The sequence below is a fragment of the Lissotriton vulgaris genome, chromosome 8 (assembly GCF_964263255.1).
Source record: "Lissotriton vulgaris chromosome 8, aLisVul1.2, whole genome shotgun sequence".
NCBI classification, from domain to species: domain Eukaryota; kingdom Metazoa; phylum Chordata; class Amphibia; order Caudata; family Salamandridae; genus Lissotriton; species Lissotriton vulgaris.
This window is the reverse complement of record NC_141696.1, coordinates 36,809,524-36,827,908: the sequence shown is the minus strand read 5'-3', so window position 1 is coordinate 36,827,908 and position 18,385 is coordinate 36,809,524. Positions and strand designations below refer to the sequence as shown.

Sequence of the window (18,385 nt, the reverse complement as noted above, 5' to 3'; positions counted from 1 at the left end):
GGCTCTTCCAATCCCCCGATCATCCCTTTTAGCGTGCGGTTGAACCGCTCAACCAGTCCGTTCCCTTGGGGGTGATAGGGGGTCGTGAATCGGTAGGTGACCCCACACTGTTGCCAGAGGGATTTCATGTATTTAGAGATAAAGTTCGTGCCTCTGTCGCTGACGACTTCTCGGGGGAACCCTACACGGAGGCCTCCAACTTCAGGGATGGACTGTCTGCCGTCGCCAAATGGATGACAGCAAATTGCCTCCAATTGAACGGTGGCAAAACCGAGGTTTTAATAATGGGGAAAAACAGCAACTACTGGAACGATTCATGGTGGCCTCAGTCCCTGGGCCCAGCACCCCCTCCAAAAAACCTAGTAAAAAATCTAGGGGTGTGGCTGGACTCGACCCTGAGCTTCCAATCACACACTAAAAAAGTCGCCGCAACCTGCATTGGACTACTGAGAAGCCTATACCCCATCCTAGGCTATTTCGACTCCAAGACACGACAACTCATAGTACAGTCTACTATCCTGTCAAGACTGGACTATGCGAGCGTCCTGTTGCTTGGAGCCAATAAAGCTGAGATAAAAAGATTCCAACGAATCCAGAACTCGGCAGCTAGAGCAATAGTAGGCCTTCCAAGAAGATGCTCAGTAAGAGCGACTATGTACAGACTTCACTGGCTGCCCATAGAAGCCCGTATACAGTTCAAGGCCCTCTTATTCGCCTTTAAGATCCTGAAGAATGAAGGCCCAGAGCTGCTCCGTCCTCTGATGACCCCCTATAAACCCAAACGGAACCTCCGGTCTGTGGGGCAACATCTAGCTCTGATACCCCAGACGAAATTTTGTCGCATCGGAGGTCGCTCCTTCAAGCTCCTGGGGGCCAAGCTGTGGAACTCCCTCCCTCTCCACATCCGCTGCATGGATGATTTGCTTGCCTTCCGAAGAGCGATCAAAACCCATCTATTTCCCGCCCCGTAGATCCCTCCTTTCGTATCCAGTAGATTGTGTTACGGTTCTAGCGCCGGGACGCCCCGTTGCTGGGGCAGCTGTTGCGCTCTACAAAACGAGTAACATAACACGGGAGAAGATCCCCATCAGGGCCCGGCCGACCACTGGGGCTGTCACGGTCCGGAGAGGAACAGCCTCGGGGTAGCGGGTGGCGTGGTCCACTAGCACCAGGATGAAGCGATGGCCTTGTTTTGTACGCGGGTCCAGGGGTCCCACAATGTCTATTCCGACCCTCTCAAATGGGGTCGTGACTACTGGAAAAGGTTGCAAGGGGGCCTTTAGTTTGCGGCCGCTCTTCCCACTGGCTTGGCACGTGGGGCAAGATCGGCAATGCTGGTGCACATCGTTTCTCATTTTTGGCCAGAAGAAGTGGGTCACTAGGCGACTGTAGGTCTTATCTTGTCCCAGGTGCCCTGCCAGGGGGACATCGTGGGCCAGGTTTAACAGAAAGTCTCTAAAGCGGAGGGGCACTACTAGTACTCGGTTGGCCCCCAGCTCGGCGATTCTTTGCTCGCTGTACAACAGATCACTGTCCCAGTAGACCCAATGAGTTCCGGAGGTATCCCCTGCGCTTTGGGCGAGCGCTTGTTGGCGAAGTCCCTCTAGGGAGGGACAGGTCTTCTGTTCCTGGCGAAATTGTTCTTGGGTGGGCCCCCCCTCTTGGGCCCACTGGTCAAGGTTAGCGAGGTCGGAGGGTTGAGCAGGTTCGAGGGGGGTGTCATGGTCGGAGGTCTCGGCTGGGGCGACCGGAGGCGGTGGCGCCGGCCATTCTGGTTCTTCCGGGTGATGGTTGGCACGGGCGGCCATGGACCGGGTGGTGACGCACGCCCAGTCCGGGACGCCTAACATCCCCAAGTGTTCTTTCCGCTCCACGGCTGCCCACGGGGAGCTCTCTAGGTCATTTCCGAGGAGGCAGTCCACGGGGGCGTCGTCTCGGACCGTCACCTTCAACATGCCGGCGACCCCTCCCCACTCAAAGGGGACGCAGGCCATCCGACACAGACTTTCCGAGTTGTCGGCTGATCGCACCGGGCAGAGAATGTTCGGTAGATATTGTTCTGGGGTCACCAGGTGACAGCGGACGGCTGTCACACTGGCCCCGGTGTCCCGAAGGGCTTCGGCCCGTTGTCCATTGATGCTCACCCATTGGCTGTACTTCCGGGTGTTAGCGGGTAGGGGGACCCGCGGGACCATGTCTCGTCCCCCTAAGCACGCGAGAGTCATGGCGGCTGGCTCCCACTCCTGATACTCTTGCTCGCCTGTTTCTTGTTCCTCGGAGATCTGTTCTTCCCCTAGTGCCGCGGCGGCCACTTGGCGGGGTTTTGGACTCTGATACTGCGGGCAGCTTGGGTCGTTTGCATAGTGGCCGACTCGTTGGCATCGGTGGCACGTGACATTGGCTCTGTACCCCGGTCGCGCCGGGGTGCTGCCCCGGTTGGCCGGGGGGGTGGTGCTGGTAGCGGGGGCGGCCGGAGTGTTGTCTCTTCCTCGTCCTTGGCCCCCTCCTCCTCCTCTGGGTCGGTAGTGACCATTGTTGTTCCTGCTCTGCTCGTAGGACCCATTCCGGCCCACTCTGGTGATCTCCCACCGGTCAGCTTCGGCTGCGAGCTGCCGGGGATCGGTTAACTTGCTGTCGAGGAGGTGTTGGCGTAGTTCAATGAAGCAATTGTTGGACAGATGCTCCCATACCATCAGATTGAACAGCTGCTCGTAGGTCGTGACGTTGTTTCCTTTGATCCAGCCTTCGAAAGCTCTGCTAAAGTACGTGACATAGTCCACCCAAGTTGTACCCGGGATGCGTGTGCAGTCTCGGAACCTCTGACGGTACATCTCGGGCGTGAGGCCATAGCGGGTGAGGAGGGCCGCTTTCATATGGTCGTAGGAGGTCATCTGGTGGTCTGGGAGCTGTAACAGGGTATCGCGGCCCTCATTGAGGAATCTGCCCCATAGGCCGGCTCCCCAATCGTTTCTATCGATCCGGTGTGCAGTCATAGCGATTTCATAGGCCTTAAACCATTGCTGGATGTCGTCTTCTCGGAAATATTCTCGGACCACATCCTTGGGGATGTGTACCTTTTTTTCCGTGGTCCCTGGGGTGTGCGGTCTCTCGGGCACCCCTAACTCTTTATTCTGTTTGCGCAGGTTGATCTCGGCTAGGTTCCGTTCGTGCTCGTACGCCAGTTTCTTTTCCTCGAGCTCCCTTTGTCTCTGTTTCTCCTCTCTTTCTTCTCGGAGACGTAGGTGCTCTAAGTTGATTTTTTGTTCGGCCAATTTGAGTTCTACGTCCATCTTGAGTCGGGCCATTTCTAGCTCGTGTAGTCGGGTTTTTTCTCTTTCTTGGATTTCGTCTTGCGAGAGACCGGTTCTTTGCCCTTCAGGGGCCGTGCTGGTTTTGTTCGCGGTGCTTTGCTCAGGGGCTTCGGCATCCCTGGTCTCTGCCCAAGATTCTAGGGCATGCTTAAAATCGTCCTTGGTGCTTAGTCCGGTGGTAGCGATACCTAGTTCGATGCAGAACTGCTTTAGTTCACGATGACTGTATTCCTCTAGTTTTTCCCTTTGGAACTTCTCAGTTGATCCGCTTTCTTTAGTTGTCATTGTGGTTCGTTGTGGGGTGAGCTACTCTCTGTACGTTATGCGGTGATTCGGATCCCGTCGCTGGCCACCAATGTTAGACGGACCGGGAAGGTCGGCCGAGATTACGGGGAGAGGTCTCCGGGGAGAGCCGCCTCCAACGACTGTACAGACAAGTAACTTCCCCCCCACAGACGGACACCACACAAGACTGAAGGTTAACGAGACTTTATAGGCAATTCTTAGGTTACGATGGTATGATACAAGGAGGTCTGGACTCAGGGGTCCCCTCGATTCAAGTCTTTGGCTGAGGAAAGGGGTAGCGGGACAGTCTTAATTACCAATGAGTACGAAGTAGCTCTCAATCCTCGAGCTCGGCGTTGAGATGATCGGGCCGTGGAGGAGCCAAGCAGGTCCCGAGTTGGATGAAGGAAAGATGACGGTTACAACGGTCCGCGGCCACGCCAGCAGGTCCCGACGACGATGAAGACTGTAGGTTACGACGGCTGTGGCAGCGCCAACAGGCAGGATGATGGTGCACAGGACAGAGCTACGGCAGCGCCAGTAGTCCGTCCAGGATGAGTTCCTCTTTACGTCTCTCGACTCCAAGATACAACTGCCTTCCTGCTCTGGAGCTGCCCCAGTTATAGGGCTGGCGTGCTTTGATGTCCGGACCCTCGCACTTGGAGGTCGGGAGGTCCGGGATGAGGGAGTCCAGACACCCAGCAGGGGGGTGGAGCCAGCGCCCGGGGAGGTGATGGGCGAGCGGCACTTGGCGGGGGAGAGCCATCGGCACCTCTTTCTCCCATTGACTTGCCAAGTAGCCCGCTCACCTCCTGGGTGGAGGGTGGTGCCGGAATGTCTGAGGCCGGGCTAGGCCCAGGGTTGAGGTCGATCGGGGGCCAGGCGGCCTCGTGATGAAGTGTCCAAGATGGCGGCCCAGGCTGGGCGCGTGGGCCGGCAGTGGATCGGGCCCATGAGGTCGATATGTTTGAAGGCAGGGGTCCCTGAGGGGACGGAGGACGTGCAATGGTGGTGTGTGGTACTTGTGTGACCGGGCTCGGGCCTGGTCGAGCCGGGGGAGAGCGGCCCTTCACGTGGCCTGTCCAACAAGTGAGGACTGTGTGTCATGAGGCGAGCAGGGCGATAGTACTCAAGGGCCTGGGACTCTAGTGGTAAAGGACAGGTACTCAACAATGGACTGTCCCTGCTGCTACAGGACCTGCAGTAAAGTTCTGCCAGGTACCATGAGATGCTCTCCACTTTGTGTCCTTCTTTGCATCACCTCCTGTATGTTAGGTGCTCTTGAATGTATACTTTTGAATTGACCAAACAAGATTGTTCCTTATGTTGGCCAATAAGCCAGTTGTTTGCAGGAAGCTGTGTGAAAGGACACTGATGAGACGTCTCTTTATGAGAAAGGACACTAATGAGACGCCTCTTTGTGCAAAAAGACACTGATGAGACGTCTCTTTGTGTAAAAGGACACTGATGAGGCGTCCCTTTGTGCAAAAGGAGAGTGTTGAGATATCGCTTTGTGCGAAAGGTCAGTGATGAGATGTCTCATATTCCAAAAGGAGAGTGATGAGTCGTCCCTTTGTGTAAAAGGACAGTGAGGAGACGTCTCTTTGTGCAAAAGATAACTGATGAGGCTCCTCTTTGTGCGAAAGGACAATGATGAGACATCCCTTTGTGCAAAAGGACAGTGATGAGACGTCCCTTTGTGCGAAAGGACAGTGATGAGACGTCCCTTTGAGCGAAAGGACCGTGATGAGACATCTTTGTGCGAAAGGACACTGATGAAACAACTCTGGGAAAGGACACTGATGAGACGCCTCTTTGTGCGAAAAGGACAGTGATGAGACGGTTGTTTGTGCAAAAAGACACTGATGAGACGCCTTTTTGTGCAAAAAGACACTGATGAGACGCCTCTTTGTGCAAAAAGACACTGATGAGACTCCTCTTTGTGCAAAAAGGCACTGATGAGACGCCTCTTTGTGCGAAAGGACACTGATGAGACGCCTCTTTGTGCGAAAAGGACAATGATGAGACGGTTCTTTATGCAAAAAGACCCTGATGAGGTGTCTCTTTGTGCAAAAAGACCCTGATGAGGTGTCTCTTTGTGCAAAAAGACACTGATGAGGTGTCTCTTTGTGCAAAAAGACCCTGATGAGGTGTCTCTTTGTGCAAAAAGACCCTGATGAGGTGTCTCTTTGTGCAAAAAGACACTGATGAGATGCCTCTTCGTGCAAAAAGACACTAATGAGACGCCTCTTTGTGCGAAAGGACAGTGATGAGACTTCTCATATTCGAAAAGGACAGTGATGAGACGTCTCTTTGTGCAAAAGAACACTGATGAGATGCCTCTTTGTGCGAAAGGACAATGATGAGACATCCCTTTGTGCAAAAGGACAGTGATGAGAGTCCCTTTGTGTGAAAAGACACTGATGAGACTCCTCTGTGTGCAAAAAGACTCTGATGAGAAGCCTCTTTGTGCGAAAAGGACAGGGATGAGACGCCTCTTTGTGCAAAAAGACACTGATGAGACGTCTCTTTGTGTGAAAGGACACTGATGAGACGTCTCCTTGTGCGAAAGGACACTGATGAGACGCCTCTTTGTGCGAAAAGGACAATGATGTGTAGGTTCTTTGTGCAAAAAGGCATTAATGAGATGCCTCTTTGTGCAAAAAGACACTGATGAGACGCCTCTTCGGGGAAAAAGACACTGATGAGACGCCTCTTTGTGCGTAAGGACAGTGATGAGACGGTTCTTTGTACAAAAAGACACTGATGAGACTCCTCTTTGTGCAAAACGTCCCTGATGAGGTGCCTCTTTATGCAAAAAGACAGTGATGAGACGCCTCTTTGTGCGAAAGGAGAGTGTTGAGATATCCCTTTTTGCTAAAGGACAGTGATGAGACGTCTCATATTCCAAAAGGACAGTGCTGAGACATCTCTTTGTGTGAAAGGACAGTGATGAGACATCTCTTTGTGTTAAAGGACAGTGATGAGCCGCCTCTTTGTGCGAAAAGGACAGTGATGAGACGTCTCTGTGTGAAAGAACAGTGATGAAACGTCTCTGTGCGAAAGGACAGTGATGAGACTTCCCTTTGTGTTAAACGACACTGATGAGTGAGACGTCTCTTATTCTTAAAGTCGGTTCGGATGGTGAAGGCCTTGGCTTCCTGAACTGTGTCCTAATTTTATGATTTCCTCCCCTTTTAGATCCCAGTGGAGGGGCCGGTTCCAGAGGGACGACATTCGCACAGCGCCTGCAGTTGGGAGGGAGGTGCGCTTATCGCTGGAGGTTTGGGCGCGAAGGGTCTGCCACTGGGGTCTGTGCTCTTCCTAAAACCAGCAGCTACTGGCTTTGTGTGGCAGAGGATTGAAACCCACCCATCCATCGTCCCCAGGTAAGACCATGTGTACAACAATGTCACCAGCTTAGTTGTTTATAATTTTCTTAATTAAATATTAGCCATGAAGCTATTTTCAAGGAACCATGCTGCCAGCTGCATAACGATTGCAGTATTCTGGACGTTGTTTATGATGTTGAGATGCCCTTCTGGTGAAGGGTAGGGATTAAATGCAACCTTCACACTGATTTCAATGTGGACTCTTCTCCCCCCTCCACCTCTTGATTGAAAAATATGCTACCTTACAAACACTTTCCTGTAAAACAAAATATAAACTGTGTCAGACCAGGACAATTCCTAGCAGTGGAGTCTTTTGCCGGCACTTTGTGCATAGAATCTATTATGAGCACTAGTTCTGCTGTTTTTGGCTATCAAGGTGGTTGGGAGCTGTATTCTGGCATTGTCACATTGCTCACAGATACCTCAAACACCACTGAAAATAAACATTGAAATGCGGTGGTAACAGAAGGTTTGCAGCATGTTACCTATTGCAGATTCTGCACAGTCCTGTCCTGTAGAGTTGAGCCTGTTTCTCACTGCTGAACTCTCAACGTATTCTTTGTGGTTTTCCAAAGCATACATTCCCAGTAAATTGTGGGCTTCCCTCGATGTCTTTAGGCCAAAACACCGGTTTACAGTACATCTACTGTAACATTTCTAGACCCAAACCTAAGGTCCAGGCATGTGTGAAAGGTGTGCATGGCATGTGTGTCTGCAACAGAGCAATCTGCAAACAGGGTTACGTTGTGCCTCCCCTTTGTGCCATAAGCTTCGGCCCTGGTGCTATCGGAACCCAGTTCCTGCAGCAGTGACAAGCTCTGATGCATCATTTTTGTTTCCTTCTCCTTCCAGGTACTCTCATACTTCCCATGTGTACAATGGAAAACTCCTGCTGGTGGGGGGCGTTTGGATTCATTCTCCATCGGTCCCAGGAGTGACTGTGATCGACTTGAGCTCTGGTCAGGCCTCTGAGTTTCAAATCAGCACTGTGAGTACAAAGCCTTGCTCCTCACCCATGTAACGTTTACTATTCTGGGTACCATGATCAGTGAATTTACGCGTGATCTACTCAAACTGAAGCCGATGAGGAACCTTGCATTGTATGTTATAAGGTACTAGAGTGCCACCTGCTTGTGTGTTTTCAGGTCCATCAGCATCACATTAAGTATCGCGATAAGCAGGTACCTAGCCTTTTCTCGCTGCTTGGTTGTGCTTCTGACATAAGCCTTACTAGAAAAGCTCAGACATTGAACATTCAATTTACAGTTGGCAAATGTTGGCCAAATCCATAGATCTGACCGCTGCCAGATAGTGAACATATGAAAGCTCCCTACACCTCTCTCTGGGGAGTATCACACTGGCAGAGGACTGACCAGTCTGCCTGCTCAGCCACTCTTTACCCTCTCTGCTGAGGCTGCCAGCATAGAATGATAGTGAATTTGCCTGACATGGTCAGCAACAATGGTGAGACCACTTTGTGCTGGGCTGGTCCATTTCAGAAGTAGCAGCCTCCACATACACACCCCCTGCCCCCTCTCTGAAACTCTTGTGCCTGGCAGTGGGGGGTTTTCAAAAGCATCCTCTGTTTTTAGTGCAGGCATCTCATGGCTGAGAGAAGCTCACTGTCCACCTTCTCTGGTATTTAGTCCATTTCTCTTTACATCAAGCCTCTAAATGGAGGACAGTACACATTCCATCTGAGTCAGCCCAAACTGCTCTTTGTGGACTGGACAGGGAATTTATGAAAAATGGGCAGCTCCAGAAAGCCACACCAGAAGAGGCTTCAGACTTTAATTTCTAGCAAAGCCCTCTTCTTTGATTCTGGCAGCCCACTTTGACTTTGAACAAAGGATTCTAAGCACTAACTCCCTCAGTTCATCTACATCTAATCCCCTCAGTTAATCTGCGTCTAACTCACTGCTTTATCTATGTCAGCCAGACAGAGAGAAAACTTAATGATCCCTACAAAGAAGGAAGACCGTGAACCAGGAATGGACCCTCTGTTGGTCAGCCATTCTCCCATCAGGGTGTCCCTGTCTTTAAAATCCTTTGCAGGCTTCTTATTGCTGTGGCCAGACAAGAGGACACTCATCCTGTCTACAAGAGGCACTGGTCTGTCCCTGCGTGGTGGAGAATCCTGAGTCCTGGGTAGACCTGCACAAGGCGCATCTGGCTCAATGTTAACTGGAAACCTGTTGTTTGGTTTGAGGGAGCTGCAAAGAGGTTTTGGGATCATAAGTTGGGCCCAGAAGGAGATTGTACCTTCTGGTTTTCTTGGCTTGTTATTGTAAATTTAATTTTTACATACTAAAGGTCCTTTCCCTTCTCTAAAGTAAAGCAGTGACTAAACATTGAAGTTATTTATTGGTGTTCAATTTAATACATCATTTGAGTTTATTAAAGGCAATAAACGCACTGTATGAAAATGTAGTTTTACTTACTGACCGGCCTCCTTTTCAATTTAGCTTCTTTACGAAAACACCCCGAGCTTTAAAGGAGCGTCAATAGTCCAGGACACTATGCACCACCAGTTAGAATGTTTGCTGTTACAACTCAGTCTCACATGTGCCAGATCCTCTCCTTGAGCATTGCACAGACTACATTGATGGTTTCTCCAATGAGAACACTTTCCCTTGCAAACTGAGTCTACAATGGCAGCAGATTCAATGTTCTTGGCCCCCATTCCATTGAAAGCGTCCAGTAAACTGGCAACGAGGCAAGATCAGTGAGACTAAAAAAAACATAAATGGGCAGACTTTCCAGATAGCGGCATCTCATTCGCCAACCCACATTTATTGATCATTTTTCAAGCTAAATATGAATAAGCCTTGTTAGATTCCACATGTCATGGGTTCTGTGCGAAGCCCACATGTGCTGAACGTCATGAGTTTTAGTATGGTCATTTCCAAGCAGAGAGAGCAGGTTGTCCTAGCTAGCTTTCTTGTTCAAACAAAAAACTGCATATAGGATGTCAAAACAGTGTTAAATTCCTGACCGATAGCTACCACAAGCATACATTTCCTCAACCCCAGTTATTTTTGTGAGTGCAAACCTTCCTCATAAACCTACCTGGTTCTGTCACATTGAATCTAGGCTTTGACTGCTTTGCAGTGGTGCCTCAAGGACCAGTGTGTTCTGTCGTGGATCGAGCCTGCCCAGTCTTCTCATATTTGCGCAGGATGTACACTGCACAGTACAGGTCCCAAAACCTGTACAGTGCCGTCTTGTTCCAGCCAGCGCCACTTTCGGGAGGAATCTCCCAGTTCCAGTAAAAGATCATTTTCTGCCATGTGGGGTCATGAGAAGCTGAGTCTGACGTGGGATAGTCAGTAGATGTTGACTTGCTGTACTTATGTTGAATCTGTCTTTTGACTTCTGTTGTTCTTACTTTGCAGACATCGCTGGGGTGGCCGCTGATGCTCCACAATCACAGCAGCATCCTCCTTCCTGATGAGAAGTCTTTGCTGGTTTTGGGTGGTGGAGGGAACTGCTTCTCCTTCGGAACTCACCTGAACCATCAGCCTGTTTTATTGGACTTGGTGGAGATTCTGTGAACCTCAATGCAGGAAGTGAAATGGACTCCTGATCGTAGACATGCTTGCATCATCAAAAGAGCCTTCATTGTGCTTCTTGTGATCGGCCATTGTGTGGATCAGAACAGAGAAGCCTAGTACTCCTACAAGCTCTGCAGCTGGAGTGATTAACGTGTCGTGAAAGATGTTCTGGACAATCATGGCTCCACAGACGTGCATCTTCCAAATGTTAAAAGGGACTGTTATAGTTTGGCAAACAGAGAGAATTGTTTCATATGCAGCTAGTTGACAAGCAATAGCTTAAATAAACTTGGTCGGACACATCTGAGCTCCCATAGTTTGAAACATTCCTCAAGTCACCTTTTGTTGTCAGACTCTTGGGAGTGGGTCCTCGATTTGTCCTGCCAGACCCTTTTCCATTGGGCTTCTGCTATCCTTGCTTTCCTTCCTGGATAACCTGCGATTGGTGGCTTGATAGCAGTGCTAGCACCCTGATCGCAGGCGGTATCTTCAAAAGCAGCTTCCAACACAGCATACTCTGATCTCATTTGCGGTAACGTTAACCTGGAGGACAAGTCTCACAATGTGACTAGCCCATTCCCACTGAGAACCCTTTCATTTGGTTTCTGCCTGCCACTGGGATTTTTAATCCAGTGGGTCGCCCTTTACATGTTTGAGGTTGTTGCGTAACATGTCCCACTCAGTGCTTTTAGAATCGATGTCAGCGAGTGAAACTCATCACCGTGCTCATGGTCTGTACCTGACCACCCAAATCCCCCCTCCCCCCAACCTGAGACCCATGGGCTTCCAGTTCCCTTATGCTGCTCTTTTCTTTGAAAGATCATATGGTTTTGTGCAACCCTCACACATAATCCCTTGATCTCCATGATCTTGGATCTGGATGATGTGTTTGAGTAGGAGAGCTGGTGATGTGTCTTCTCCTTTTCTACCGTGGCGTCTGCTTATGCCACAGTCCTTGTTCCCTTGCTGTTAACTCCAGTGAAAGCCATAAACAACCATCTTATGTAGCATGCATCCTCTTCCAGGTGTTCATGTGCACAGGGTTTCGGAGGGTTTTACGCAAGATAGGAGTTACGCAGACCCCTTTTGTTCAAGCTTCTTAGCAGTTTTTGTGGGGGGTCTTCTGAGCAGCCCAGTGGCCTTACTAGGTCTACACCAGTAGCACAGAATAAACAGTCTGCTCTTAAGTTTGCTTCCAAGCTCCAGCACAAGCAGACTGTCACTTGATGTGCTCCAAGCACTACTCTTGGTAGAAATCCACAGAAGCTTGCACTTAAAGAAGGCATTCATGATCTTACACTGGATGGTACTTGTGGGGAGCCCTTGGTGGTTCTGTGTGGCCTTCCAACCCGAGTTTCATGGAGGCATTTGCCTAACCCCAGGATTAGGGCTGCTGAGCTAGCCAGTGCCATTTGAAAATGTACCTTCCTGGGTGCAGTACTCCACTGCTGTGTTGGGAGTCCCACACTGTAGGCTCCGGCAGTGAGTCACTTCTGAACACTCCCTTCATCTCTAAAAACTGCTTTTATGGGGCGGCGGGCCTTACATCTTTCTAACATGGCTGATTTGTTCGGGGCTTGCCGAATACTGGAGGCACTGCATTCTAGTCTATTTTATTTCTATTCTAGTCTATTTTATTATGGCTATATTTAATGACACGAGCGACGTGAGCCCTTGTGGCACATTTTATCAGTTGTTCACCTATTGGGCTAGGTTTTATGGATGGTACTTTCTAAAGTCTCCTTTTCCACAGTGGAGGGTGTTCAAATGGAGGGGAAAACTGTAAGAAGAAGCATTCTCCTCCTCCCTCGTTGGAGGCTGAGGAAGGAGAGGTATCTGGGCAGCATTTCAGTCTCTGTACTGAGGACAGACTGACAGCCAGACACGTTTGTGCTGTGATTGATGAGGCAGTGACGAAGGGTTTAGCTGCCAAGCATTCTCAATCCAAAAAAAGAGGGATGTGGATGTCTCTTCAGACACAGGCAGTGATTCTTTGACAGAAAAACCTAGTTCCTCTGATGGGAAGTTTATTTCCAGGGAAGGATTAGGGGCCATCTTTGTACACATTCGGGACAAATAGGGGTTTGATCCTCTCCAAGTTGAGGAAGATGCTGGTGTTCTAGTTTCTCAGTTTGCCATGGCTGCTCATATTACTTTCTTTCTACCCCAAAATTAAGGAGGCCTTTTTTGGGCGTTGGAAGGAGCCGGCTGCAGATTCCTCAATTTCTTTAGGAATCCTATCAGTTGGTAGAGGCTGAAGAGGCCGTCAAAGTGGACTCTATGTTGACTCCTTTGCTGGGCAGGTCCTCTTTGAACCATGATGACTTGACCCTCAGACCCTACTGACAAAAAGGTGGGCGCCAGCCTTAAACACTGTTTAGAAGCTCCTAACTTAGCAGTACTGGCAGCCTTCTGTTCTGTTTTGACCTCTTAGTCCTTGGTGAAGGATGTTGGTTTACTGGCAGAGATGATGCAAGGAGTGCATGTATAAGATATTTTGATACGCATGGAGCAGCAGTCAAAATGATGAACGTATCAGCTGAGATCATCAAGGCGACCTCCATTGCTTCTAGTTCAGTGGTGATGGTTCACCGACATGTTTGGCTCTGGGATTTGAAGGCTGACTTTTCTGAGAAAATGTCCCTGATGAAGCTTCCTTTTGAGGGCAAGAATCTCTTCTGTGACTAGCCAGATGTCATGATGAAAAAATCCTTCAAGGACAAGGAACATTTCTGGTCTTATAAGTCCTCGTCTGGGAGGGTCTTTCAGCCCTGGTCAAGGGATTTTAAGGAGTATCATAAGGGAGATTCTAAATCCTACTCTTTGAAATGTCGCAGATACCTGCCCCGCAAACCAGGGAAGTCTTGAGAGGGATCCAGCAAGGCCGGTCCCTCTACACACCATTCCTGACTATTCCAGTCCGCCGGCATTGAAGGTGGTAGGAAGATGGCTCAAGGACTATTTCACTCAGTAGAAAGCATCTTTCACGGATCATTTGGTTCTGAGCATCATTCAGAATGGATACTTTATATAGGTCATATCCGTGCCTCCAAAGTCTGGATACATCCCTACTCCTGTTCCCAGAAATCAGGTTAAAAGGATGGCCTTCTGGACTTGATTTCGGCATTACTACGAAAGAGGGCTATCATCCCGGTCCTCCGGGACGAGCAGGGTCAGGGAGTGTATTCCATTATGTTTGTGGCGCAAAAAATCTTTGGCGGTTTTCGCCCTGTCCTCGATTAAAAGAGACTCAACTGTTGGATAGAGACTTGCAGTATTACCATACAAAAATGCACAATCATCATTCCTATTTTCTGGCTACCATCGATTAGCAGGACACTTACTTGCACTATCCTATTCACTGCATACATCAGAAGTTTCTCCTTTCGAGGTGGGGGAGCTCATTTCTAGTGCTGTGTTCTCCTATTTGGGTTGAAGTTATCCTTATGGGTTTTTACGAAGGTTCTGGCTCCATTAATAGATCTCCTTCATCGTCAAGAGATTTGCTTCCAGCCATGTCTAGATGTTTGTCTGGAATCTGTAAGATCAGTCTGTCAAGCGATGGATCATGTCACACAAGTAGTCCGTGTGTTGGATTCACATGGGTTCCTGATCAACTCCCAGAAATCAGTTGATTCCGGCACAGGATTGTGTCTTCATCGGAGCCCGGTTTCACACAGACATTGGTGTGGTTATGCTGCCAGTCACCAGGGTACAGAAAATGTAGTCTCCAATTCAGGACCTTCTGAACTTTCCCTTTCCAGAGATATTGGACTGGTTGAAAGTTCAAGGGGATCTAGCGGTTTCTGTCTTATTGGTATCCTGGGCTCGATTTCCTCTGAGCATCCTCGTCCGCTATTTGATTCAAGCCTGGGATCCCACTTCGCAGGATATGTCTCTCCATCTTCCTGTGTCGAAGTTTATAAGTGAGGAACTGGCTTGGTGGTTGTATCCATTGAATCTTCTGAAGTGATGTCTTTATGCCCTCGTCCTCCGATAATAATTACCACAGATGCGAGCATGAAGGGATGGGGAGCTTGGATGGCTTTATATCAGGTGCAGGGCCTGTGAGCATCCTCTCAAAGTATCAGGCTGGTGAACTGGAGGGACCTCGAATCGATTTGTTTGGCCCTCCCGGCATTCTCCCCATGGATTCAGAACAGGGCTGTTCTAATCAGGACAGACAATTCCATGGCGAAATCCTACATCAACTAAAACAGGGGACAGGGGTGCGGGGGGGGGGGGACAAAGGTCTGGTCCCTGTCCCTCCCTCATTTAGACTCACATTTTCTTTTGGAGCCAGACTCCACTTTTGTCTCGATATTCAGGAAGTTCTAAACTCCCGAGAGGATGTATGGAAAAGAGTGATTGCCTCCTCATGACTTGGTCTTTGTCACCGGTAGTTCAGCCAGATTTGTCAGAGGTGGGGTTGTCCAGTGGTGCATCTGTTTGTAGATTCTCTACACGCCTTACTTCCTCCTTTTTGCTTCATGGTGATAGAGTAGTCGGCCTGTAGGGAAGATGCGCTGTCCTGACATGGAGTCTTCTGTTGGCTTTCCCTTTGATCCGGAAGTTTCTACTCAGTGAGGAGAGAGGGAGCACAAGTAGTCCTGGTTGCCCCTGCATGGAGCCGCTCTTCTTGGTTTCCTCTTCTGGTGAGGATGAGGTGGGATATGGAGTGGTTTCTGACTGGTAACACATCTCCTCAGATCTTCCCAATCCTTCGGTGCATCTAAAATTGATGATTTGGAGACTGAGCAGTCAGGACCAATGGCTCTGCATTGTTCTTTTCCGTTTCTTCTTCTATTCAAGCTACCAGAGACCTTCCACTAGGTACTCCTATGCTGTGCACTGGGTTTCCTCTGGCAAATGGTTTGGGAAGCAGCAGACTGGGCCTACGTCTGCTTCTCATCCTCAGATTCTTTAGTTTCTGAGGATGGGTTCTCTTTGGGACTTCCTCCTTCCACTCTAAAACTGCGTTATGCGGCGATCAGGGATTTTTTGCCCCTTGGTGTGATCCAGTGGATTCCCAGGGTCTGGTAGAGAAATTGAAGGGTTTTCTAACTTTTGTCTGAGGCGTTCGCCTGTGTCTCCTTCCTGAGATTTGCCTATAGTGTGGCAGGCTTTATGTTACCCACCTTCCATTGATATCAGGTCTCTGACACTGAAATGTCTTTTCCTGGTGGCCATTACCTTGGGCAGGGGATTGAGCGAACTGCGGTCACTTTTTTATGTAGAGCCCCCTTTCTACAGATCTTTGATGAACAATTGATTTTGAGACCGATTCCTAGGTTTATTCCCAAAGTTAATTCTGCCTTTCATGCCCAGCTGAAGGTTATTCTGCCTATATATTGATCTTATCCTGAGTCTTCTGTGGAGATAGGTTTTTATTTGTTGGAGGTACTGAGAACTGTTTTAATTTATCTGGAGGGGGTGAGAGTTTTTATCAGGATTCCTCTTTGTTTGTAAATTTTGAGCCTGCCAAAAAAGGTTGAAAACCTACCTGGCAAACTACTAGCAGATGGTTGTGGCCTGATTTTGTTGAATACCTGAGACAGGATGAAGTGGTGTGTCCTTGATCACTGCTCGAGTGGCTGTTTCTGCTCTGAACACAAGGTTCTCTTGCCATCAAGTTTATCTCTTCGATTCTGAGAAAAGGAATGCAGCGATAACATAAAACGGCGTGGATAATCATCTATTTAAAACCAGTATGAGATCCAAATCCTGACTGTGTTGTACGTTTGCTTCATCTCACATCCTGCAGTCGAGTGATGAACCACTGGATAAAAGTTTCTGCTGCAGATCTGCTTGGTTGAACTAAAGGTTCGAGGCATATAAGCTGCCGAATTCATACTGTTGCATTGATCGCCATCTGGTGTTGGGCTCGGATGCTTGCACTTAGTTGTCTTGGAAGAAGTCTTTTGTAGTCACGAGAGGTGACTCCTCCCTTGGACGATAGTGTGCATGGGGATCTCGACATCGTATCCGAAGCAGATGACTCTGACTCCGATGACCACATAACTTCAGGTCAACGAATGAGTACAACTGCCCCTGCCCCAAATCCACTAGAAATACAAAAGGCTCAGTTCAAGACTTCACCTGAAGGCCTTAGTCGCGACCGAAAGAAAACTTCAGAAGCCCTACCCCCGAGCCAATCTCTGAAGACAAATGAAAAGACTTCCGGCAGCTCTGGACCGAGCAAACCGCATGTCGGCACCCAAAGAACAAAAGGCCTTGGATCCGAAACAACCTCGAAATCCTTCGGTCCGAAAAAGATTTCAGACTCGACACTGAAGCCGAACTCAAAAACCCCTTCAAAGGCTGCAGAGCAGAAATCTAAACCACTATCGGAACCGAAAAAATCAGCGCCGTAAGCAAGCTCCTCTGAGGAAGAGCTATTTCTACCGGATCCCATCGACCCGAAACAGAAAACACTGCATGTGGACCCTAAAACAGGCCATATTGTCAGTATCCTACACAACAAGAGGAAATTGGACACCCCACACATTCCCTGACCAATACAAGGCAAAAGCCAATTATTTGATTAAAAAAGGCAAATTTATCACAAATGCATCCATTAAACGTGCCCATGATGCAGCAGACACTGCATCTAGATCAATCAACACTAGTGTGTAATTACGAAGGCAGGAAGTACAGACTACTATCCTAAATCAGCCGTTCAATCAGGAACAACTTTTTGGCCCGGCTGTAGATACGACCTTAAAAAAAATGAAAAAAGACACTGAGACTGCAAATTCAATAAGAGCATTACAGTCTCCTTCTACACGAGGCTCCTTTCAACGCTTCTTTTATAGGGGCGCATCCCAAAACAGCAGCACAGACACTTCTTCCTCCTCCTATAAAAACCCCACACAACCATCCTCCAACAAGGGATATTTCAGAGGTGTGTACAGGAGAAATAACCAAGGAAGAGGCCGAGGTAACAACAATCGCACCTCCCCCACAAACAAACAGTGACTTTCCTCCACTCCCTCCAAACCATTTAACACCAGTCGGAGGGAGACTCTCGCAATTCCTACCTGTCTGTAATTCCATTACTACAGACAGGGGGGGTAAGACAAATTATCCATTATGGTTACTGCCTGGAACGTATTGCAACTCCTACCAACATACCGCCTAAACAGCGTCCCATGTCCACGGAACATCTAACGCTTCTCAAACAGGAAGTTCTCTCACTGCTTCAAAAGCATGCAATAGAACCAGTTCCCCTAGAGCATCAAGGAACAGGGGTTTACTCCCTGTATTTTCTAATCCCCAAAAAGGATTGTACTCTCAGACCAATACTGGACCTCAGACCTCTCAATTTCTTCATACAGTCAGATCATTTGCACATGATCACTCTTCAGCAAGTCCTTCCACTGCTTCAACAAGGCGACTTCCTTGCCACATTAGATCTCAAAGACGCCTCCTTCTATATTCCTATACACCCTGCTCACAGGGTATTCACAAAGTGTCTTGCGGTAGTAGTTGCACACTTGCAAAGGCAGCAGATCTATGTGTTTTCCTACATCGACAACTGGCTGATAAAAGCCTAGTCATACAAGCAGTGTGTTCACCACACTAACCAACCCATTCAACTGCTACACGACTTGGGGTTCACAGTAAACCATGCCAAGTCGCACTTTCAGCCCTCCTACCTACATCAGTATCTGGGAGACACAATAGACACTTCCAAACCACCTCTAGCATTCCCCAATCCAGCCAGGATAGCCAGTATGCAAAACCTCATCACAAAATTTCAATTCCAACACACTCTCCCAGCTCGAGTGTTTTTGCAGCTGATAGGAATGATAGCCTCTTGCATTTTCATTGTACCTCACGC

At 48.9% G+C, this 18,385-nt stretch overlaps 1 protein-coding gene across 1 annotated transcript in view; it reads left to right on the top strand.

Annotated features, from left to right (window-relative positions):
• The window catches only part of LCMT2 (leucine carboxyl methyltransferase 2), a 75,424-nt gene extending 64,575 nt beyond the window's left edge, over positions 1-10,849 (top strand). Inside the window, exons 12-14 of the mRNA XM_086933673.1 lie at positions 6,798-6,985; positions 7,841-7,976; positions 10,384-10,849. Of these exons, the coding sequence (XP_086789799.1) occupies positions 6,798-6,985; positions 7,841-7,976; positions 10,384-10,542 (483 nt within the window). The 3' untranslated portion in view covers positions 10,543-10,849. The remainder of the gene's footprint in view (positions 1-6,797; positions 6,986-7,840; positions 7,977-10,383) is intronic.
• The last annotated feature ends 7,536 nt before the right edge of the window (positions 10,850-18,385 follow it).